Genomic DNA, 26,319 nt, shown 5'->3' on the forward strand with positions numbered 1-26,319 from the left:
AATATTCTACATGAGTAGCTGGTACCTCTATGCTAGCATTCTGAAAACAAGCGGGTCAGTATGTAACTTTTCACTTAGTTCCTCTATTTCCTGTCTTGTAGTTCATTCTGTTCTATATTCTAGCAGTAGTTATGAGCCACGAATCTTCCTATAACAGTGTCCCCCACCCAGAAAACACACCTCTAAACAACAAGGGAGAAAAAGGAGTTATTTCCACTTTTCAAATATTACAAATAATGCTGCTGTCAACATTCATGCACAAAATTGTACAAATGTACAATTTTTCTTGTACGAATGCACAAAATTAAGAAAAGATTTTTTTTTACAAATGTACAAAAAAATCACCTAAATAAAAAATATAAAAGTTTTAGTGTCCAACATTCTCTCAATATGTTTGACAAACAGAAAATCTGCTGGATAAATGGCTCAAATCTTAATAGGTAATAATGATGTGGCAGCATCAGAGTAAATATAAAGTCAAATATTTACCCAACATAAAACAGCTACATACTCTTTAAATAATAAAAAATAAATGGTCAATGGCCAACCCAAACCCCATTACTTTCAAAAAGAGTTTTGAAACTTGCATTTCCAGTTGATTGCCCACTAATTTAAAAGGTTGGTTTTATGCTGACCATTGATTTTTTTTAATGAAATGGCCAATAGTGAAGTCAATGCATTATACCACACATTCCAGAAAGCAAACTTCCCTTGACTTTACTCAGACCAAACTAATTGCTAAATTAGATGACCATTCAACGTTATTGAGTGCATTTCAAATACTTTCTTCTGAATCAAAAACTAAGCAGGCTTTGGTCACTACTGCATTGCTAATACAAAATCAAGAAGTGACTGTCTTTCTGGAATATTAATAAAGTATGCCGGGGGACATGATATTAGTGTGTAGTGGAGATCAGGAGGAAGGAGTCAGGGTGCTGTAGTGATTTCCTAAGCAAGGAAATGAGTTGGTAGAAGTGGAAGAAGTTCAGAGTCAGCTGACACCTCATGGTGTCAAAATAGTTTGCAATTAGGAATTGACCAAGTGGCTTTGCCAGAGTTATAAGCTATTAACAACAGGAAACGTTTTTCTAAATGCATTTCATAGTAGGTGATTTAATGAAAAAAGCTTGGACAGTTTTCATAATTCAGAAATTCTGAGATACTAATATCTTTTTAAAATTCTGTGTCATTTTTTTGTATTTATAAACACTAACCTTATAACCATACACTGAGATTTCAATTAGAATCTCATCTTAACTTATCATAGCTATTAAGTCACTATTTATCATATTGATATCCTAGGAACAGAATGAGATAAAAGAAAAGAGGCAATTTAACATAGTTTTCCCTACATAAAATAAGAAAGTCTGTCATCTCTTCTTGAAGCCATAGGTTGCGATTACTGAAATACACATTATAAAATATCTACGTATTTTGTGCTTTTAAGCAAATGGTTATGATGATTGCTCTTTCTCACATTTACAAATCAAATTTATTTTATATATGAAGACATTTTTCTAAAGAAGTTTAGTCTTTCTATAAAAATGAATATTTAATAGAAACCGGTAATATCTTATATGTATTGGAATTGTTTGAAGAAATGTTATTTAAATCTACTACTTTTAACAACACTGTAACATTTATTGGTCTTACAATAAAAGAATTATAGAAAATTGCTGTGATATTACTTTTTATGTTTCATACTGAAAGTAGGTAAAGTAATTTCTAAGCAGTGGGTCATTACCGTCCACAACTAACAGTGCTCAGCAGTTAGGATTTTAACCACTGACATCATTTTCTTTGAAAAATGATAGATGCTATTTAATGCTTAAAAGTAAATTGCTGCATAACTGTGACTTTTTTGCTGACAGCTTTGCCCTAAACAAACTTAGTCAATATGACCGAGAAGTTTCAAAATAAGTTTGTTAGGAGAGACAATCTGAATTAAAATGTTCATACATTTCCTCTGTCAGATGCACTAAGAGGAATCAAGTGCTGTTTCCTATCTATTATCGAAGGGCAATTCAGGCTGATGCAAACATCTAAGAAAGCTCATGTTAACCTTTTAAAATTCCATCCTTTACACAATTCTTCACTGGAAGGCTAATAGCTACCCTATATTTATCACGGGTCGTTTTCAAAGGTACAAGCAATGTCCACCTTAAGCACAGGTTCTGGAATGTAGGAAACTGCAGGAATGTATCTCTGAGGGTTTGTATGGTGGCTTATCTAGAGAAAGATGCCAAAATCACAGATGGAGGGGAGCCGGGAATGACTTCCCTCTTTTGTCCAAGGTCCTTGTTCCCAGTTCAGAAGGACTTGCAGAGACAGTGAGGGGACTTCGAAGCGCCTGAAATATTCCCTGAGGACCAAATTATAATCCATAGTTATCCACTTATATTGAATTTTCTTGGCATTTTTGTTCTTGGCAGGACTTAAAGATAGGGCTTGTCCTAAACAATTAAATAAAATTAAAGCTGTTTTCGCTTTCTCTAGGAAGACTTGAAAAAAATTTTTTTTTCATAAATTTATTTATCTTTATTTATTTTTGGCTGCGTTGGGTCTTCATTGCTGTGCGTGGGCTTTCTCTAGTTGCGGCGAGTGGGGGCTACTCTTTGTTGCGGTGCGCGGGCTTCTCATTGCGGTGGCTTCTCTTGTTGTAGAGCACAGGCTCTAGGTGCGTGGGCTTCAGTAGTCGTGGCTCGCGGGCCCTAGAGCGCAGGCTCAGTAGTTGTGGTGCACGGGCTTAGTTGCTCCGTGGCTTGTGGGATCTTCCTGGACCAGGGCTTGAACCCGTGTCCCCTGCATTGGCAGGCGGATTCTTAACTGCTGCACCACCAGGGAAGTCCTGAAAAATCTTATAAACTATTTTCTAATTAAAAATATTTATTTTGTCTAGTAGGTCTGTGTCTTTATCCCCGTCTTGCCCCTAGGTTCTTCATGACCATATATATATATATATATATATATATTTTTTTTTTTTTTTTTTTTTTTTTTTGCGATACGCAGGCCTCTCACTGTTGTGGCCTCTCCCATTGCGGAGCACAGGCTCCGGACGCGCAGGCTCAGCGGCCATGGCTCACGGACCCAGGCGCTCCGCGGCATGTGGGATCTTCCCGGACCGGGGCACGAACCCGTGTCCCCTGCATCGGCAGGCGGACTCTCAATCACTGTGCCATCAGGGAAGCCTTTTTTTTGTTTGTTTCTGTTTTTGGCCATCCTTGGTGTACTCTCAGGTGACAGGAGCTGAGACTAACATTTCTACTTTGGTTTGACTACTTTGGTTCCTAGAGCTCCATAATATTCCCTAACACTGATGTGTGGTCACTGCCATCTCTCACCTACACCCTCAATATGCGGGGAAAATTAAAATATATAATTTGCTTCACATATAAATTCCTATAATTCTCCTAGAGAAAAATTTAGCAATATTTATCAAAATACTTAAAATTATTAATGAACAGATGCTTGGTTACAACATTTAGAAATTTATCACAAGAGAAAAAGTTGCAAAAAGATTTATGTATAGGGGATATACCTATTAGTAGTCTTTATTATTGTGAAAATTGGTGATAACCTAAATATCCAACTCAAGGTGCTTGGATTAAATAAAATGATAGTCCTACCATATGATAGAATATTCAGGCACTAGCAACCATACTGCAGAATATTTAATTCCGTGAAAAAAATTTATGTGTTGTTAGGTGAGTAGTTTGGGACACAAAACCAAATGTACTCTTTGTTTTATTAAAAAAAGTCAAATGTATACATAAGTACAAAAAAGTCTAGAAGGCTTATTTCCTGAGGCTTTTTGTTTCGTAAGTGGTATACCATTTATTTTCTACTCTTTCTATTGGTAAAATTTTCTAAAATAATAAAATTTGGTTTATTATAATAGACATATAATTCTTCAGTAAGAAAAAGTTAATGTTACTAAATATCTTGTCTGTCCAAGATCAACTCTCTAAGTATCTGCAAGGTACCACATACATTAAATAAATGATTTCTCCATTTGTAGATTTTTACAGTACACATTTTTCATAGAATTCTGCTGTTTTATATTCTCCTCTAATTGTTTTGGTACAAACTCTCACAAGAAAGTAGCAATCTCATACAGTCTCACGACTTGAACAGTATCTGTATACTGATGTTCCCAAATGTCCGTTTCTAGTTCTAGGGTCGCCAATGAACTCTGCGCGTGCCTCAGGGATGTCTAACAGGCATCTCAAATTTAAGAGAACCATTCATTTATTAATATCTGGTCAACTCCAACAATCAAACCCCAGATGCGCTCCACTTCCAGAATTCCTTTTTTCACTTCATGACATTATCATCCCCCCTGATTATCCTCCTTATATTCTCTTTCTCTTGTCCCAATTTCCAATCCATCAACAATTCCTGATAACTCCACTTGCCAGACTGACCCAAATCCATCTGTTTCTCATATTACCCACTCTTCTTATTCTAGCCCCAATCAATTTCTACTCTTGCTCTTCAGGTCCATTTTCCATAGTAAAGCCAAAATTATCTTTATAAAACATAAATTAAATTCATCATACTCCACCTAAAGCCTTTAAATGGTTTCCTTTCCCACTTAGGAGAAAACTGAAATGCCCTACCAGAGCCTACCAGTTTCCCCTTAATTCATTTTATGTTTTCTTCTCTTCTGTATTCATTCTGTTCCAGACACATGGCTTTCTCTTCGTTCTCTGAATACAATTAACCTACTCCTGCCACAAGTCCTTGAATGTATTATTTCCTCTGCCTCAAACACAGTTCTCCCCGATTTTCCTATGATTCCTTCTCCCTTTCCTATGATTCCTTGTCAATCAGTATCAATCCAGCCGCCCCCCAACTTGGAAAGGCCTCCACAAGCTCTCTCTTCTTGAGTGCCTTTCCCTACCTCATCTGTTCTGTTTTCTGGATTTGTTCATGTTTGTCAGCTACAGGCATTGCATTGTCCTTTTCCTTAGAATATAAATCCCATGACAGCAGGGCTGTGTCTGCTTTGTTCACCCATGTAACCTCAGTGCCTTGTGCAGAACCAGGCCCATAGTGGGAATTCAATAAGTATTAGTGGAATATTTTGAATAAATTAATGATTAAGACATTTACAAAGTGGCATTTGCAAAGTAAAATCCCTACCCACTTGTTTAATGACTCTAACTGCAGAGGTTACAGGGTAGAAAATGAGGTGTGCTCAATGGCAGGCCTAGAAGAAAGATGTTTGGGGGCTAACATATGGAGACAGTTTTTGCTAATAAATATGGCTGGCTTATTTCCATATACTTAGGTATGGAAAAAAAAGGACAAGAGGAACTTTTGCTTACCCCTATGATGAGAGATGGCATTTTTATAGTATACTGTATTCTCGACAAATGCATTTAATATCCATTACAATAAAAAACAAACTCCAAACACAAATAAGTGATCACCTAAACCTACAGATTAGATTCTGAAATATGTTCCTTCTTCTACTTCCTCCCTTGCTCCATACTTATTCTCAAATTAATAAATTCTCACTTATAGAAGATGATTTTCTGAACCTTTTCAGACCTGACCCTGTGGTGGGTCTTTTTAACTGCCCCTGGATATTACAGCACAGCAGCCGTTCCCACTAGGACACACGCATGTGACCAGCGGTCAGAAGTCTGGCAAAGTCAAAAATTTCTCTTCATCTCCAGTACAGCTGTCTTAGGAAAGAAAATGTTCGAAGACATTACAGGTGAATATTGTACAAAATATGACTTTCTGCTATCTTCTGTAAAAATCTAAATTTCAATCATATCACCCTAGTAGACTTTAAAAAGATAGACCTCAAAGGTAGCATTTTATTTCATATTCTCTTGTAACTCTGGAAGGAAACTGAAGCATGAATAATTGGAGATCTGCACACTAATATAAAGATGAAAGAATGGGACTCAATTTAACATGGGTGCTAAAAAAAAGTGGAATTATTTCCCTCTGCCACCTTGAAAAGGATATGGCTTTGAAATCTATGAAGCAAGAAGGGTCAAATGTCATGCCAAATGGGCAACATATCAGTGAATCCTCCTGTGAAGAATTTTTAATAAACCCTACATTTTGAGTATCTACTTATTTCTTTGTGAATATGTTTTTTTTACATGTACTCTTTTGTATATAGCAGCTCCATCCTTATTGCCTACAACAGGGTTTTCCATCTGTTTTTATAATATATATATGTATGTGTGTGTGTGTGTATACATATACCATTAAAACAATTTGAACACACACCCACTCGACACATATTTATGTATTTCTAAACTATATGTATGTGCTATTGCACTGTTACATATTTTATATACCTTCCTACAACCAAAAAAAAAAAAAAAAAGTAAAAGAATGTGACAGAATAAATATACCTTGAAGTTCTGTATTTCCTTTCTGTCCTCCAGTGGCTCAGCTTGTGAACTCCCTGGGGAATGCTTAGCCCACGTCGGAGACCACTGAGCTTTGCTGTCTCTCAGCGAGAGGAACCACTTTTTATTAAAGCTCTTTGGATTTTATGGTCCATTGTGCACTAGAGTTTTTGAATAATACAGATCTACATACCATATCATAGCCCGTGATGCTGTGAGGTGCCACCTAGATGAAGGCATTTGTTCCTCTAGCTGTACATAATGTTGGCTCTGACTCAGAGCTGAGTTAACACACCCTACCTCCACCCCACTAGCCCTCATCCAATCACTGGTCAGTGTGGGACAATGAAGACCCACCTCCTTGTTTCAACTCCGGACAACCTGAAAGAGGCCTCCCAGCTCCTGAGGTCCTACTGGGTTCAGGCGAGGCTTCTGTTGAAGCTACAACACAGTTCAGTTGCTCCCTCTGTGCTGTGCCCCTCCCTCCAGCCCCTTACTGACTGCAGGGCACTCTGCCGTGAACCTCCTGCACACACATCTCTGTTTCACAGTCTCTTTCCCGGGGAACTCCAACAAAAACATATATACATCGGCATATACTTAGGAATCTAGTTTGTTTATGTGTCAATTTCCTAATAGACTGTTTATTGGCCCACTGGAAATTTAAGAATTAAAAGATATCCTAGGGGCTTCCCTGGTGGCGCAGTGGTTGAGAGTCCGCCTGCCGATGCAGGGGACACAGGTTCGTGCCCCGGTCTGGGAAGATCCCACATGCCGCGGAGCGGCTGGGCCCGTGAGCGGCACTAGTTTTCTCTTATACTTTTCCTAATGGAACTTATTTTTGATTCTGCTCTCCAGGGTGAGAGCTCTGTTTTCCCAATGTACCAGCCGTAGAAAGAGCAAAGTAGCCATTATTGCCTCCTGAAAAGGAGAAGTCTCTGGTATTGGACACAAGCCCCCATATCTTGCTTTGCTCAATCTGTAGAGACTCCCATAAAAATGGAATCCTAAGAACTGGCCCCATATAAACTTAAGTTTTGCAGAACAGTTATGAGAAGCATACCAACGACTCTGGAATAATATCAATAAAAACCCAGTACTATGCTTAGGTATAGATTCTGACATAGAACACTAGAAGTCAGGATCAACTATCCATACAAAGTTTTGCTTAGAAAAAATTAAAATATAAATTGTTATAAAAAGACTAATAACTTTAAAAATAGCCCTTCTTAGCCCAAACTCCAACAGATGCAGAATGGAAGGTGGTTTTTACAACATGCAATATAATATTTGGTTTTCATTAATCAAATAGTTTGATGAAATATTCCTTTGACAGATACCTTCATGCTTTACTTGCCATGTATTAAAAACAGCAGTATATACTCACTAAATTAAATATTACTATTAAAGATAAAACAAGTATTTCATAAACAACCATTAGGTAACATGTAAAAGGTGATACAGGAAATAAATACAAGAAATGCATGTGATTAATTTATGACTTAACTTTTGTTGAAAATGCAGCAAAAACCTTCACAGCAAGGCTCAGAAAGTTGCCTGGAATGTGACTTTGGCATCTTCCATGCTCTTCTATGTGTTTTCTTAGATGGTGACAGTAGTTCCCATGTCTAAAGCTTATTCGTTAGGGATGAAGCTCATCCTGAGATTCTCATTATTTATTGAAACCCTGAAACCATGGTTCCTTTTACAGATAGATATTATCCATCCATTAAAATACTGCTGCACATTGACTGTATATGAAAATCACTCAACCAAATATTTCCAAAACTCTAGATACAAATAATTTATTCCAGTACTCAGCTTCAGGGAGGATTATCAGATAGGATTAACAGGTTGATGACATATAATGGAAAGTCATCATTTACTAGTTATCACTGACTATACCAATAAATAGAGCATTGGCACTTACCTGAATAACATGCTTCAGTTTATCAATAATCTGATTTATCACCGGATCAGTTCCTTTGACTTTGACTTCGGGATTTCCAGACTGGGCTTTGATTCCATTTCCAACCACACGCTGAGTATAGCTAACAAAGTGAAAAGTGAAAGGTACATGACTTAATAATCTGGTCATAGTATCATCTGCCACAACTTTTGGAACAGATTCAAGTTCAGAATCTTACTCCTTCAAGAGTATAAAATAATGTATTTTTTCTTGGACACAAGCTTATTTTTCTTGGCACAGCTGCAATGTTTTTTTCCTGGTAAAACACTTAGCATGCAAATACAGACTATTGTATTGTTATCCTCTCAAAAGACCCAACCAAAAATTGTGTTTTTAATACTGCTTACCAATATACTAAAAAAAGTTAATATACATCTCACTTTGTTACCAATCTTTGCTGAATTACACACATCTGAATCCATATCATCTGGGTCAATTCACTTCATTTTACACAGTATTTAGATGAATCACAGTAATATTTTTTTACATATTGGACTACAAAAGAAATATATATACACATATACACATATATATGTCACATAATGTCAACTTAGTACTCAAACAAATATTTAGATTCATCAGTCACAAAGATGTATTAAGCACCCCCTCCTATATTCCAGTCCTATACTACATGACTGGGGTTATAAGGAGTTATAAGACTCAATTCTTATCCTCACAGCACTCATTATATACCTGGGAATATAATGTATCAATTAACTTGTTCATTCATGCATTCATTCATTACATTATATTTAAAAGTTCTTACTAGATTCCAGCAATATAACTATCTTTATTTTCCTGACAGTGTGATGTAGCATAATGACAAGTGAACAGTTAAAGCACAGCAGTAGGAATGAAGGAGACATTCAGTATGTGGTAGGGATAGCAAGAAGGAAGAGTATATGCCAAGTGAGAGGGAGGGATAACACAAGTAGTAAACATTGAACATATGGAGAAGTTTATTTGGACCAAGGAGTTATAGCTTGAGGCAGCCCTTGAAATATTAAGGTAAGGATAGGTCTTGGATGTAGTTAATGTGCTCTCCAGGGCAAAAGATGACATCCCAGCAGGGGAAATCGCAAAGGCCCTTGAGTAACACACACAGGGAAGAATAACTAGGCTTTTATTTACAAAAGGAGAGAACAAATGGGGGAAAGTAACAGATGGGGGACATGCCCTGGAGGTTCCATCCCCTCTGTGTTTAAGACTTTCCTCTGAGTAAAATGTTGCTTACATTAAAGTATCATGATAAAGTGGCCTCACAGACTTTTCGGGAAGCATTTTCACACAATTTGTAATGTAATATCCCTTCTCTGTATTTGAGCAGAGTATCACAATTATGCACATGAACCTTCTGAACTTTCTACAGCAGTGGAAACTCTTTGAAAAGATGAAAAGAGGTTCCACTGTTGAGAATATGGCCAAACAAAAGGAGTTTCAAGTAATATCCAGTTATTCCCAATATTACGCATACCCAATGATCAATTTTCAAAAGTAGATCAAACAATTGCTAATTATGTCCTTCCAATGATAGTAAATGATGGAACTCTTTGATATGGATAATACCAATTGGATGTGATAAGAATAATGATATTAATAACTCTTTATTTTTAAAACAACCTTGAACTCGTTTCTTTATGCAGAAATAGAGGGTTTTAGAGTTAGGTATTCCAGTGTAAGTTAGTAACTTAGCAATATATACCAATAACAAATAGTAGAAGGAAAACAATTACGCATATACTATTAATGTGTACTAATATTCTTTAGTTAAGAAGAATCAAGTAAATTATAAGTATTAGGCTTCTCTTAACTTCTCTGTAGCACTGTTATATATTTCTTCCAAATATTTCAAGTAGATTACGCATGTGGCTCCCTTATTAGTGTGATTATTAATAATAATGATGAATAATGTGAATAAATAAATGGATAAATGATGACTATGACTCAGGCATTGTTTTAATTACTTTCTTTGGAGTCTGTCAGTTCATCTCAGTGACAATCATTTGTTGCAGCCATGAGAACATGCCTCATAGGCTTCAAAATATTGGAAGTGTCACTGACTAGGGCACCTGCCGCTTTGCTCTGAAATCTATTTGTTTGTCTCCTCCAACCAATGACTGAGTGCAGCAGAGATACTAACACAGACCCATCACTGGAAGACATAGCTTTCCCCTAATGGTCAATTTTGACTCAGGATTCCCTGCAGCCCCTGCTAAACCTGCCTTAGACGGCACCTCATGCCGAATGCTTCCACTCCACCTTGCTTCCCTCTCTCCTTCACTCCGGGTCATGTTTGCTTCATGGCCAACAGCTCTTCCAGCCTTACTCAGATTCCTCCCCGTTTTCACTCATAGGCATTTCACCTAATAAAACTCCTCTTGTGTTTAGTCCTTCTTTGGCATTTGCTTCTTGGAGGACCCAGAACAGTACACCATATAATATTTATACGATAATTATTCCCTATCTGTAGATTGGGGATCTAAGATTTGAATAGGTTAAGTAACTCTCCCAAGGCAACACTACTCGTTAAATATACAGCAAGGATATGAACACAGGGAATGTGAGCTCTAGATACAATCATTCAATAATTATGAATGAAAACTCCTGAAACCAACTAACATAAAGATACAATTAGCTTGGTGCAAAGTGCTTGTTTTTTTAATTGTTTTGTTTTGATTTGATTTCTTTTTACTGTAACTATACCATTTCAAAGTCTTCACTGCTTCTAATTAAAAGGGATATACTATTTTCTTCAAAAACCTCTTCAGCGAACAGTTGTATATTACTAGATAAAGAATGAAATAACAGTTGCTGGCAGGGTGAGACTGAACTAATAGACTGCAAGTTTGCCTTAAGATTTTCCTTTGTTTCACCTGAAATACAGACATAATGCCAACAATGGAAACTGAGACTCCTCTCTTAACTTTAAATAAACACTTACTTGGTTCACGTCTTGATTTATTTATAGACCATGGAACTTTCTTTTAACATTCAAGAATATTGTTCCACATTAATCCAAAGAATTGCTTATTTTTTGTTCTTAATTATTACAGTAAATAACTCGTTAAATTTATCAGAATTACAATTGATCAATAATCTCCTTCCCAGCTAGTATATTACCGAATAGTTCAGGATCACTATTCTTATGTATCATTTAAGTAAGAAAAAAATATTGCAAAGCAGGGCATTTAAGATACTTTAAGTGAAACATGCTTTAATAAAATTATTCTTTTCTGTTTTTGTAAGGTTAAGAAGAACCACAGTGCAATAGTGATATACACACACCAGAATGATTTAAATGAAAAAAGATGATACCAAGCATTGGCACAGACGTAGGGCAGCTAGAACCCTCTCTCCTTGTGGATGGGAGTTTAAACTGATATAAACCACTATTTGACGTGTATTCAGGTATATACTAAACAATGTTTACCAAAAGAAAGGTATAGAATTTTCGGAGAAGTTCTATGCAAAAGAGCACCCAACTGGACAAAACCCAAATATCCCTAAACATTAGCATGGGCAAATAAATGGTAGAATATTTACATAATGTCATACTATATAGCAATGAGAGTGAATGAATTACAACTGTATTCCAAATCTTATAAGCGAACTATTAAATGAAAGAAGCAACATATGGAACATGTGCTATGATTCCATTCATTAAAAGTTAAAAACTAATCAATGATGTTCCAAATCACCGTAAGTACTACTCTAGGAGATAGTGTGCAGAAGCTTGAAGGGGGTTTCTGGGGTTCTAGTAATATGTTTTTTGATTTGGATCCTGGCTCCACAAGAGTGCTCATTTTATATTAAAAAAAAAAATAGAACTGCATAGTTAAAATTTGGATACCTCACTGTATACATGTATTTTCAACCTAAACGAAACATTGACGTTGAAAACTTCTCATGCTCTTTTTCTTAATATGCATACAACAGACAAATTTGCATTGAACAATGTATAAATAAAAGATCAACATAGGTATTTTTAACACGGGCTAAATGGTTTTGTCATCATAAAATTAGTAATTTAGGCTCCTAGTCTGACACAAAAACTCCCTGAAGACTTTAATTTGCATGCAAAAAATACAGTTACTAAATCAAAGTTTTTCCAACAGACTTCTTATATGAGTTTTTCTCATTATGAAATTTTAATAAATCATTAATCACTCTTTTTCCTCCTACATGTACAAGTAATGGATAAAACATTTCAAGGAACCCTACAGAGGCTTCTTGACTTGAAAAACTGCTCACATTTCAATGAGAAGGAGGGAACAAAACACACACAAAAAAGAGGCAAATTTTTTGTTAGAGAAGTAATAGACCCACCATCTGTGCCTGTTTCTTTTAAGCAGGTCTGGGAATGGATGACAGCAGTTTAATAGGAATACTCATTCCACAAGTATGACTTGCTTCTCATTAACATGGCAAAAAGGCAAGTACGGATATATTTACATTCTATAAAAATGTTTTAAAATGATGATTAACAAGATTCCAGTTCTCTTTGTGTTCAACAGATATTTACGTTCTATAAAAATGTTTTAAAATGATGATTAACAAGATTCCAGTTCTCTCTGTGTTCAACAGATGAAATATTAAAAAGAAGTGCTAATACATCTACACACGGTATGTCATTAGGAAGTCATTTCTCCTGACATTACCAACGTTTCTTATTTGAAACACACCATGCTCTCTTGGCTGATATTAATTTCATTTTCTTGGGAATGCAATAGAATTGGTTTCAGATTCACATCAAAAGTATGGTATTTTGATGTGCACTTATACAATTTCAGGTGGAAAAATATATAAAATCTGACCCTGGAATTCGTTATGAATCATTAAAGTGATCTGTCTTAGAAGTTTTTGATAGCTTCACTGGGACAAGATATTAAGAATATGATCACTGATCAGAGATGAGGAAAACACTTTATCAGGGGCTTTCTCTTTCTACTATTATTGCCAACTCTGTTAGAGATTCAAGATTGAGAATGGGGCCATGTTGGTGGTGGTGGTAATAGTAGCAGCAGTAGTAGATGTTTGGTTTATATCCTTTTTTCTGACTTGGTTAGGTGATTGCATATTAAAATTCCTTCCATTTCCAGAGTTCTGAGTCTCCTAGTTTTAGGAGGTGTCTTTGACTCTGGTAAATGCATTGCCGTCTCTGGTTTAAAGGTCTGGGAAGCACAAGCTAGGTATTCATCAGTGAACCCCTTCCTCCAGAACAGATTTTTCTTTCAAATCATCTCTGGGCCCCCCTTCTTGGTTTTGGTAGCAAATGTGAAGTAAGTACTAGTGATCTGTGTTTTGTAACTTTCTCTCAAATACCTGGGTGACACTCGCTGCCACTGCTGAATGCTGTTTTGTGCACATGCAGCTTCTATACAGCCCTTCTCCTTGACAGTGAAGGTCTTAATCTTTGAACTCTCGTAACAGATAGGAGTCATATGATTGATTCCATGTGCCAGGTTTAAGAGAATAACCTTTCATGACAGGTAAGAGGACTACAGGGGATTTAGAGAATGCAGGTATCTGTAGAATCAATTCAAAAAGATTCAACCTCTGTGATTCCACTATCTCACTTCAACTGTTGAGACACAAACTATATTTAAGTTAATTTCTACCATTTATTTGACTTTATAATTATAGATAATAATGTCTAAGTTTGAAATATATGTTTCTGACTTTAAATAATGAAGTCAAAATAAATAGAATTGATAGAGACCTTATTATGGCCTTTATTATCATTTATAGATGACTAAATATCTACTGAGGATATCACAGTTTGTGATATCTTATGGAAAACACTCATAAACATTATTCTAATAAGGTAATGTCATGCTTTGTATAGCAATCAACAAGGAATTTTTAGCAGATCACTGCATATAACGTTATATAAATTTCATCTCGTCAACCTTTTGATAGAGACATTACAAAATCCTAAAAGTCCCTAGAATCTTACACAGGTTTTTGTATTGTTTTGCAAATGTAATTGGCACCAACATTAGTTAAACTTCAGACATGAAACTAACTACTGCATCAAAATATACTTTAAAATTAGTTGCGAGATACAATAATTCTCAGATTATCAACATACCATGCAAATGAACCACCCAGGTATTTCCTACCAATACGTAACACAATAAAATCAGAGAGAAAGAAACTTTGAATTTCAGAGCATACTAGTTTCCTGGGGCCACAATAACAAACTACCACAAAGTAGCTGTTTCCACAATCCTACACAGCAAATAGAAACACAGATGAGCAATTTACAAATAAACACCAATGAGAGGGGGAAGGGCAGTCATAATGGTAAGATATATTTTAACTGATGGACAATTAATTAAATATTTTTTAATATATTTATTAATCCTACCTTTAATGGCATCATTTTCTTTTTTCTTCCTTTACTTTTGGAAATTTGTAGCTTGTTTTTTTTTCATAAAGGACAGTCTTTGACAAATACAGTTTTCAAAGTTTAAATCCATCATCAATACTCTACTAATTGGACAGTTTTGATATGTGGTTGGTCCATGTATTTTTGGATTGGGGGTGGGAATCTGTCAAGGAAGCCAACAAGCTCAGTATTATGTAGCTTTTATTGTAAATACTTCTGTCTGCTCTTATTTTATGCATGACCAAATAAATTGGTTAGAATATTAATGAAAGTCAGACATAATAACATAAGAAGAACTATATGGAAAAAATGCTTATATATAACATATACATAATATATAATAATATAATATATAATGTATATACATATAAACATTTATATATACATAAAATAAACACAATGTATATATATGTGTATATATATGTATATATACATAAAATATACACAATAATATACACATATATTTATATGTACTTATACACACACATACCCTACTGTTCCCGTATTCACTTTCTTTACATTCATTTTCAATAGCAAAAAAGTGGACTTCCTGGGCCCATAAACGAGATTTGAAATTTTAAAAGATTTGTAAATAATTTTTCTTAAGGAAAGTAAGCCTGTAGTAATTAATTAGTATATAGAAAACAATTAGAAGTTGAGCATAACACATCCATTTGAATACCCAGTTTCAACCCTGTCTCCAATCCCAACTTAAAGTTCTGTCCATTTTGTGGTCTGTTGAATCTCAAAAAATAAAAATTGATAGCTTTCAAATCACAGTTATTATGGAGAGGAAGCTGGAGGAGGTGGGGAAATAGCTCAGCTTTCTGTCCATCCTCATCTTAACTACACCACAGCCAAATTCCTACTATCAGACCGTCCTGAAAAAACAATCCACTTGTGTAATGGACTCTAATTTGTGTTCACTTGCATATATGAGAAAATTGCTTCTCCAGCTATTTCTTGGCAAACCCAGTTATGCAGTGCAAAAAAACAGCTGGATCTAGTTCCATAGACAGAACTCTATGTGCCTAGGGACTTTCAGATTCCTACAACTGTGATTCCTCTCTGGACACACTTGGCTGACTCAGTATGTGAAAAAGATGCATACACAGAAGGCGGGAGGTTTCTGATGGCTGGCAGAGCCCAAACAGAATGGGTGTTTCTGGTCCAGATGACCTGGAGATTCTGTACCTCGAGGCAAATTTGGCCAACCTCTCCCTCACTCTCTGTGCTTTTCCTCTACTTCCCCTCTTTCAGTCATTTAAATGATTTCTGCAAGGTCCTTCGGTTTACACTCTGTTCCTCCTGCCTAGAAACTTCTATCTCTTTCCCCAGTCACTACACCAAGCTTTAAAAGGGGTTTTGCTAATGGGATTAAATTTGAGATTCTGAGATAGAGAGATTACCCTGGATTATCCATGTGGGCCCCAAATGCCCATATGGCATGTATCCCTTTTAGTGGAAGACAGAGGGAGTTTTTTGGTTTTGGATTTTTTTTTAATTAATTAATTTTACTTTTGGTTGCGTTGGGTCTTTGTTGCTGCACGTGGGCTTTCTCTAGTTGTGGTGAGCGGGGGCTACTCTTCCTTGCGGTGCACGGGCTTCTCATTTTGGTGGGTTCCCTTGTTGCAGTGTACCGGCTCTAGGCACGTGGGATTCAGTAGTTGTGGCATGCAGGCTCAGTAGTTGTGGCTCATGGCCTCTAGACCGCAGGCTCAGTAGTTGTAGCGCACGGGCTTAGTTGCTCCGCTGCATGTGGGATTTTCCCAGACTAGGGCTCGAACCCGTGTCTCCTGCATTGGCAGGCGGGTTCTTAACCACTGCACCACCAGGGAAGCCTCTGGTTTTTGGTTTTTTACAGAAGTAAAAGGAGAAGGCAATAGGACCACTAGGCAGGGACTGAAGTGATGCTGCCACAAACCCAAGAATGCTAGAAGCTTGAAGAGGCAAGGAATGAATTCTCCCCTAGAACCACGGCCTTAGTGCAACTTGATTTGGACCCAGCAATATTGATTTCAGACTTCAGACCTCCAAAACTGTTAGCTGTCACATTTCTGCAGTTGTAAGCCACTCACTGGTAAATTGCTAGAGCAGTCACAGGAAACTAATACAACTAACTGCCAACTAGGGTGTCTCTTCTAGGCTGTTGGCTCTTGTAACTATTGCTTGCTGACACTTTTTTTTTTTTCTGGGATACATGTATCATTATTTTAATCAAGTAATTAACTGCACAATAGTTAGTGCCTATAACTCCCTTCTAGACTGTAAATTCTTTTTTTTTTTTAACATTTTTATTGGGGTATAATTGCTTTACAATGGTGTGTTAGTTTCTGCTTTATAACAAAGGGAATCAGTTATACATATACATATGTTCCCATATCTCTTCCCTCTTGCATCTCCCTCCCACCCCTCTAGGTGGTCACAAAGCACCAAGAGCTGATCTCCCTGAGCTATGCGGCTGCTCCCCACTAGCTATCTACCTTACGTTTGGTAGTGTATATATGTCCTGCCTCTCTCTCGCTTTGTCACAGCTCACCGTTTAGACTGTAAATTCTTGAGGTCAATTAGTGTGTCTGTCTTAATGATCCTCTAGTTCCAGGGCTTGACAAAATGCTTTGAATATGAGAGCTTAACACATATTTGCTATCTGAGTGCATATATGACTGATACAAAAGTAAACCAAAAAATAACTTTCAGGAGCTAAGTTATCTTTTCCAGAACGGGTTCTTATGAAATTCCTCAATGTTCCTGAATTTGGTAACAAATCCCATGAATCTGTAATTTCATTTTAATGCTGATGTGGTCCAGTTTTAAATAGTTTCTGAATAGCACTTTTTAATGGAGTCTCATCCAAGGTCTCATTAGAAATAAAAATAAATGAGTAAAACAGAACAAACAACATAAACACTAAATCCTAAAACTGACACTCAATATGTAAACTAACTGTAAAAACAATTAAGGTAAACCTTCCTATCCATATTTTACTTCACAGGAGGGAAGAATTTCCTCTATATAAAATCTGGTAAGATGGCAGTTGGCTCTCCCTAGCCTGTCGCTGAGTCATTCCTGCAGGAGCCCTGAGAAGCAGCAGTTGTTCTCCTACAGCCCCAGTCCTGTTTTTCTGAGGGGCCTAATATAGACTCCTTGAGAGACTGAAGCTACAATAAAAGAACAAGATGCAGCAAGATTCTGCCAGGACCTGGAGAATATTTCCCTCAAGAAAAGCCTCGTTGGGTGAAGCAACAGAGGAGCCTGGGTACCTGAAGCGATTTATAACCCAAGTGATTCGGGTCTTAATCACATAGGCTTCCCAGCATCTTCGCTCCCTCTGCTGCTGCCCCCTCCCTGATCTCGCTCCCCCTAGCAAGAATTCAGCCTCTTTTCCTATTTTCCCTTCCTTTTCCCACATTACAACTTTGCTATTTAGTACAAAAAGATTTTCACGAAGTTTAGGAACAATGGAGCGAGTATAAAGCAAATCAAGAAATTCCTGATAAACACGTGACCTGCGCCATACCAACGGGCTATTTAAAATTAATTTCAAAATAAAATACAGCCTTTCTTTAGAATCCCCACCCAGAAATCAGTAACGTATATCATTTACAAACAGTACTCATCCTTGTCCCCCACTCTACACGTGTGCTGAACATTGCAATGCGTCTTGTGCCTTGAACGAGACAGCACAGGACAGGTATGCACCTTAGCCTAGCTGAGCTATTCCAATAGATGCTTGCTGGCTACTGAGGGGATGTGCATATCAACCTACTCTCCTCCAGTTTAGAATTAAAAAGAAGCTCAGCCATCATCTCAAAGGTAAGTGAGATGTAAATGTGGCTATTTATTTTTTATTCAAAAACCTGATTTTAGATAAATATTACTACCTTCTAGGTAAAGAGAATGGGGAAAACATAACAGAAAACACACACACAACTAAAAATCATCCTGCGAAAACAAGAAAGGGAATATCATGTTGAAGACTTAGGGAAAGAATACCCCTAAAAATGATTTTACTGTTGAACAAGAAAAAATATTTAGAAAATTGCTTTAAACTACTTAAACTATGAAGAGTAGGTAGAAAGACAGGTCATTTATGAAACGGGAGCTGAAAGTTATAATGACAAAATGGGCCTAAATGACAAAATGGGAGATGGGTGAGATTAGGAGGTTTATATGAAAACTAAAATGCAATAGCACAATTTCCATCCACAATGGGATCTGTGGAGAACAAAACAGATGCACTGAAAAGTTCAAGCAGCAGTTGAATCAGGGCCCAGGGGGAAAGAGAAAGGCAGAACATGATGACAGAAAAGATGGTAGATGGAATGCCAGAGATGGGAGTTCTGACTCAAGAATAATTTGTGAACCTGAGAAAGAAACAAGAGTAACTTGATATGAAACAATAATCAAAGCTATAACTTAATATGAAGAAGAAAAGAACTAACCGGATTCTAGTGGTTGTGGTGGGAAAACAGTGAAGACTTACCCATATGTAGACAGAAATGAGCCAAACCCCAAAACTGCAAAAATAAAGAAAATATCCGACTAATATATATATAGAAAAAAACGTTAGTTAAAAATAAACTATATCAGGTTTACTTTAGACCTTTCTTCGGCTGTGTGAATATATTAGAAGACGTGGAGACTTTAATAAGAATATGACCAAAAACATCATATCTCTCAGGTTCTGTATCAAGGTTAAATGCAAAGGGATGACATCTCTATATATCCCACTGATCTGTCCTTCCAAAAATAATTTGCTCAAGGACATATCAGTACATATTGGGGAAAAATTATCAAAATTAAACTTTCAAGAAGCAGGAAGTTGTGAATCCAAAATCCTGAAAGGAGACAACTGATCCAATTAAAGTTCATTTTACATGTTTTATAATTGTTTACCACAAAATTATGATTAAAGTAAAATTTCAAAAGAAAATAAGTATTTAATAAATGCAATGATATTTCATACTCCTAGTTATAATACTAGATATTGAGGATTGTTAGGGGCAAAGGGAAGGAAAAGCATTCTACATCCCCCATCTAACATTGAGTGAACCCAAGAGATAGCATTAAACATTCCTGTAGGCTCTACTGAAAGTGTCCAGATTCAGAATACTAGTGACCATTTCCAAAATGATCATTCTAGTCTAGACCATATATGCCTTTTTCCTTATCTGATTATGGCAAAAGACTCCCTCCTGGACTCCCAGCTTCACCTTGATCCCCTTCACCTTTTCTTTACCCAAGAGCCAGAGAGATCTTATTAAAAGTAATTCAGATCATGCCACTTCTCTACTTAAGACATTTCAATAGATCCCATCTCAGTCAGAGGGAATTCCAAAGTCCTTACAATGGCCTACAAGGCCCTCTCTCCACAATCTGCCTCTTATCCTTTGTTTCTCCGACATCATCTACTAATACTCTTCCTCTCCTTCATTATGCTTCAACCACACTGGCTTCCATGATGGTACTCTATGAATAAGTCCACAGGCTCCTGATTCAGGGTTATTGCACAAGCTGTGTTCTCTCTGGATGCATTTTTCTCAGTAAAGCACAGCTTCTCCTCATCTCTTTCAAGTCTTTCCTCAAATAACTTCCACCAGATATATAATTGCCAGTTTTAAACATGGCATCAAAATAGGCTGACATTCTTCTCATCAAGAGATGGATCTGTGTTTCCTTCCCTTCATCTGGTCATGCTTGTTACTGCTATAACCAGGAGAGTACGGCAAGTAATTTTATGGACTTCTAAGGCTAGATAGTAAAAGCCCATACACTTCTGCCTGGTTCCCTTGGAAAGCTCAGTCTCTGGGAACCCAGCTACCATATGAGGAGTTCAACCACACTGATACCACCATGATGGAGAAGCCATATATAAGCCATGTGGAGGTCCTCTAGTGAAGAGTCCCTCTCAGCTAAGCCACACCCACCAATTTACAAGACATAGAAAAAAAGGCGTGGACCTTCCGCATTGATTTGTTTGCCAGCTGAGCACAACTGAATCACCCTAGTTAATGACACGGGAGCAGAAGAATCACCCAGATGAATCCTGCTAGAATTTCCTAACCTAAAGAATCCATGAGAAAAATAATAAAAGAAATAATCCACGAGAAAAATAAAAATCAAAACACTTCGATTTCAGATAAAGTAGAATTTAAGTGGAAATGTTCACAGGAAAAAATTAAAATATCAATAATACAAGTCAAGATAGTCATTAAAGGTATAGCAGCAATAATTCTTTATTCAATGAGTTACATACCATGAACATTTATAAGGCAAAATGTATTAATGATACATGAATGTATAATTACAGATAAAATTATAATTGGAAGATATTTAATTGCGATAGAATTAGCATGTCTCTCAGTTATAACTGATTAAAGAGATTAAAAGATTAAAAATATAATTTGACCATCTAATGTATAAGATTTTTTAATACGTATATTCAAAAATTTGTAGGCTTCCCTGGCGGCGCAGTGGTTGAGAGTCCACCTGCAGGGGACATGGGTTCGTGCCCCGGTCCAGGAAGATCCCACATGCCGCGGAGCGGCTGGGCCCGTAAGCCATGGCTGCTGAGCCTGCACGTCCGGAGCCTGTGCTCCGCAACGGGAGAGGCCACAACAGTGAGAGGCCCGCGTACCGCAAAAAAAAAAAAATTGTGTACCATGACAAATATTTTTCTTTCAGGTCTCCACTGAAGATGAAAAATGGATTATATTTAAGACGGCAAATAAATTTTCATTATATTTTTAAAAGTAGAAATTATGTGGGTTATATTACCTACCCAAAAAACTCAACACGATTGTATAGAAAAATCTCAAACTGTTCATCCCAAAGATTGAATCTCATCATCACAAAGATTGACTCTGAGTCCTATTTTAGTCTTAACTCACAACACGAATTTGGTTATTTATTAACTTTTCTTGAACCTCAAGTGCCTTAATGTCTAAAATATCAGTGATGTGGTCTAATTTTCAGGGTGCCTTGAGTACTAAGTGAAACTATATATGTATACTGCCAACAATAAGCATTTTAATAAATATTAGTACTATTATTTTGATCTAAAAAAGAATTAAAAACTATTCATTTTTAGAATGTTTCATTTTTCTCTAATCATAGATATAAAAGAGATACACAGAATCAAAGGGAAAAAATACTGAGAATAATACTTTTGAAATAAGGTCAGTTATTTCTTATAAGAACATTTCCCGCAGATAGAAGTTTACATAAACTGCTTCAAAATAATACAAAATCCTGAGGAACTAGCTCATCTAGTGAGTTTTATTATGCCAATATCAACTGCCTGGTTTAGATAATGTGCTGCAATTATATAAAATGTCCTCTTTGGGGGAAACTGGGTAGTGGGTATGTGAGGGTCTATCTGTATTTTGTTTGTAACTTCTTGTGAGTCTATAATTGCTTCGAAATAAAAAGTTAAAAAAAACTGAAATCCTAGAGAACGTGATTCAAGAAGAGAGAGAAAAGTTGCAAGACAAATTAGAGAGTGCCTTAGAAACAGTGAATTTAACCCTTCAAAATGAAAGAACTGGGAACAAACAGAACTCTTACCTGAGGAAAAACATTTAAAAAAATATGATTAAATGAAATACAAATTTATTACTGAAAAAAATCCGAGGAAATTAAGCAGCAGCAACCCCTGCAGTTACCAATCCACTACATCTGAAGTTTTCCAAAATCTCAGTTCTTTTTGAAAATAAGGTAGCCCCTTTAACATACCTATTTAGTGGTACTATAAAATATCAATTACCATTAAAAAGAACCTTATTGTATGCTAAGGGGAGCTACAAAAACAAAGGTTACTGTTCTTGGAAAATGCAAACCAAGGGAAGATATGAAATTGTCAAGGCTAATTAGAATCCACTAGGAGAGTAAAGATTCCTGACACAGACTGAATATTTCTACTTTATGCAGACAAAAGGGCATCCGATAAAGGACACATACCATACATTACTCAGGAGACCAAACCTTGGAGACACAAGTCTGACATTTTCTATTTCCTTTAAAACAACCCCGCAAATCTCTTGGAACCCACAGCAACACACTTGGAGATTTGAGATTACCCAATAATTTCAGAACTGATGTTTGACATAACACTGACGTGTTGAATATTTTCCTTTAGCCACAGGAGATCTCCAGCTCCAGAAATCATAAGTCAAAGGAGTGTACACTCAATTCATTCTTTGTTATTGAGTGGTTTGTTTTTGCTAGATAATTTATGGAAAATTAGCACAAAATGACAGCTATGATACGGTGTAAGAATACCAAGCAGATGAAAAACTTGAATATTATTGCCAACACAAGATAAGAAGGGCAGTCAGCACATAAAGGTCAAATGAAAGAATCAACCTAAGTGTCTATGTAATGTCAACCCTGAAATGCAGTTTCAGCAAAAGTCTGGACAAACAGAGTTTGGTTGCCTTTTTTTCTTGCTTAAGCTATACTCTGAAATTCTCCATGGCAGCAGATATAAACCATTAACAAAATCCTAACAAATGTTTATTACTTTTGACTCAGTAATTTAAATTTTACCACGGTGAGTAAATCCACAGAAGAGTAGTCCAAATACCAGGAGAAAGAAATTCATCACGGCATTATTTTGGTGGGCAAAATTAAAAATAATTGAAGTATACATCAGCAAATTACGGGACATTCATTCTGAGGAATCACATACAAACATTAAAAATTATTTATAAAGTTATTTGTAAAAAGTTGACTTGGAGAAATTCTGGCTATACTATGTTAAGTGACAAAAGCAATATTAAAATTGTTTATATAATATTACCACAGCCATATGAAAATTATGCTTAGAATAATTAATAACACATTTTCAAGTATATGGTGACCATAACATTTATTGGACATCCAGGCCATTACTAAGTGAAAAAATGGCTACTAATAAATAGTTTAGGACAAGAGGTCTAAATTGGGAATGTCCTAGAGTCACAGGACAGGTCTCACCCTACCTGTGTTGTGTTTTACTATGTTCCAGACAGGGCTTCAGGTAGTTTGCGCATTTAATTTCATTTAATCCACATGAGAACACAGGGATGTGGATAACATTAGTATTCACCTATAAAATGTGAATACACTGAGGCACAGAGACATTGAATAACTTGCCCCAATTTGGCAAGTTTGAATTTAAGGCCAGTCTGGCTAAGGAGTCCATGTTTTTAATCACTGTGCAAAATGCTTCCTAGAAACACGGGAAGGAAACACACCAAACAGTGGAGACTGAATTTGGAGAAATTGTAATGCTTTCTTAAATGATTCAAAATTTTCTAGACTGTCTATGCCAATTGCATATCATTTTCAAAAGAAAAACATTTGAAATGAATCTGTAATTTATTAACATAAAAGAAAATGCTGCACCTATTTGCCCTTTTGGTATAAAATAAACTATAAAATAATAGTGATTGTGGATTAACAAATCAATATCTTGAAACCATTTGTAATTTTATTTTCTTAATTATTTGCTGATTTTATAAGTACAATGATCATTTAGTTTCCTTTTTTGTCCCTCTTTACAAATGAGTAATTTCTCTGGCATTTATAAGAACATCAAGTTGGGAATGTTTTCTCACAAAAAAACCCTAAAAGAAAAATGAATTTCTTAGTATCTTTCTTCCACAGCTCTTTTCTTTTTTTTGTTTCAAATCATTTTTTATTTTTTTAATACTACTTTCTTGAGTTGTAATATACATGTAAAAAAAGCACATATTTAATATTTAATGTACACAACTTGATGAGTTTGGAGATAAGTTTACACCTTTGAAACTATCACCACCATCCAGCCGTACACATATTCACGACTTCACACAGTTTCCTCCTGTCCCCTTTATTATTATTTGTGTGTGTGGTAAGAATACAACATAAGACCTACCCTCTTAGAAACTTTTAAGTACACAATATAGTATTGTTAGCTATAGGCACTATATTGTATAGTAGATTTCCAGAATTTATTTACCTTACATAAATAAAACTTGGCACACTTTGACCATCACTGCCCCATTTTCCCCTCTCCCAGCCCCTGCCAATCACCATTCTACTCTCTCCTCTTATGATTTTGACTTTTCTTTTTTTTATGGCCATGCCACGTGGCTCACGGATCATAGTTCCCCAACCAGGGATCGAACCCATGCCCCCTACAGTGGAAGTAGAGTCCTAACCACTGGACCATCAGGGAATTCCCAAATTTGACTATTTTAGAGTCCACATATAAATGAGATCATACAGTTTTTGTCTTTCTGTAATTTCCTCCACGTTCATCCATGTTGTTGTAAATGGCAGGATTCTCTCCTTTTTAAAGTCTAAATAATATTCCACTGCATGTATATATCACATTTTCTTTATACATTCATCCATCCATGGGCATTTTGGTTGCTTCCATATCTCGGCTAATGTAAGTAATGCGGCAATGAACGTCAGAGTGCAGCTAGATAATTCTTCAGCATCCTAAACTCAATTCCTTTGGATAAATACCTAGAAGTAAGATTGTCCTAGCTTTAATTTTTTGAGGAAATTCCATGCTGTTTTCCCTAATGGCTGAATCAATTTACATTCCTACCAACAGTGCACCAGAGTTCCTTTTCCCTGACATCCTCATCAACACTTTTTTGTTGTTGTTCTTAAATAGCCATCCTAACAGGTGTGAAGTGATATCTCATTGTGGTTTTGATTTGCATTTCCCTGATGATTAATGACGTTGAGCAACTTTTCATATCTCTACTGACCATTAGTACGTCTACTTTAGAAAAATGTCTATTCAGGTCCTTTGCTCAGTGTTTAATCAGGTTATTTGTTTTTTGCTATTGAGTTGTAGGAGTTCCTTATATATTTTGAATAGTAACCCCTTATCAGATACATGATTTGCAAATTTTTTCTCCCATTCAATATGTTGCCTTTTCATTCTCTTGATGGTTTCCTTTAGTTCACAGAAGCTTTTTAGTTTAATGTAGTTCCACTTGTTTATTTTTGTTTTTATCACCTGTACTTTTGGCATCATATCCAAAAAAATCATTGCCAAGACCAATGTCAAGGAGTCTTTTCCCTATATTCTTCTGTAGGCATTTTATGGTTTCAGGCCTGACATTTAAGCCTTTAACCCATTTTAAGTTGATTTTTGTGTTGGTATAAGATGTAGATCCAATTTCATTCTTTTGCATGTGTATATCCAGTTTCCCCAGCATCATTTATTGAAGAGACTATCCTTTCCCTCTTTTGTATTCTTGGCACTCTTGCTAAAGATCAATCGATTGTGCATGCATGGGTTAATTTCTGGGCTCTCTATTTCATTCCATTGATCTAGATGTTTACTGTTTTTATGACAGTACCATATTGTTTTGATTAATACAACTTTGTAATATATTTTGGAATCAGGAAATGTGAATCTTTGGCTGGAGGCATCCCATTTCCTGATTCCATGGACCTTTTCTATTAAACACCAATGAAGTATCTACCAAATATTACTTACCAGGTTTATTATTGACTTTTATTCCTGTACTGAATATAAGCTAACCATATCAATAAATCATAATGGTAAGGAATATAGGCTATAGAAC

The 26,319-nt window shown here is 36.1% G+C and overlaps 1 protein-coding gene across 1 annotated transcript in view; it reads right to left on the reverse strand.

The window, feature by feature from the left end:
• The window catches only part of GPC5 (glypican 5), a gene marked incomplete at both ends in the record, with an annotated part of 1,359,437 nt that overhangs the window by 907,228 nt on the left and 425,890 nt on the right, over positions 1 to 26,319 (reverse strand). Inside the window, one exon of the mRNA XM_082675781.1 lies at positions 8,311 to 8,431. Within this exon, the coding sequence (XP_082531907.1) occupies positions 8,311 to 8,431 (121 nt within the window). The remainder of the gene's footprint in view (positions 1 to 8,310; positions 8,432 to 26,319) is intronic.

This window comes from Grampus griseus, assembly GCF_964374135.1.
Source record: "Grampus griseus genome assembly, chromosome: 18".
Taxonomy (NCBI): domain Eukaryota; kingdom Metazoa; phylum Chordata; class Mammalia; order Artiodactyla; family Delphinidae; genus Grampus; species Grampus griseus.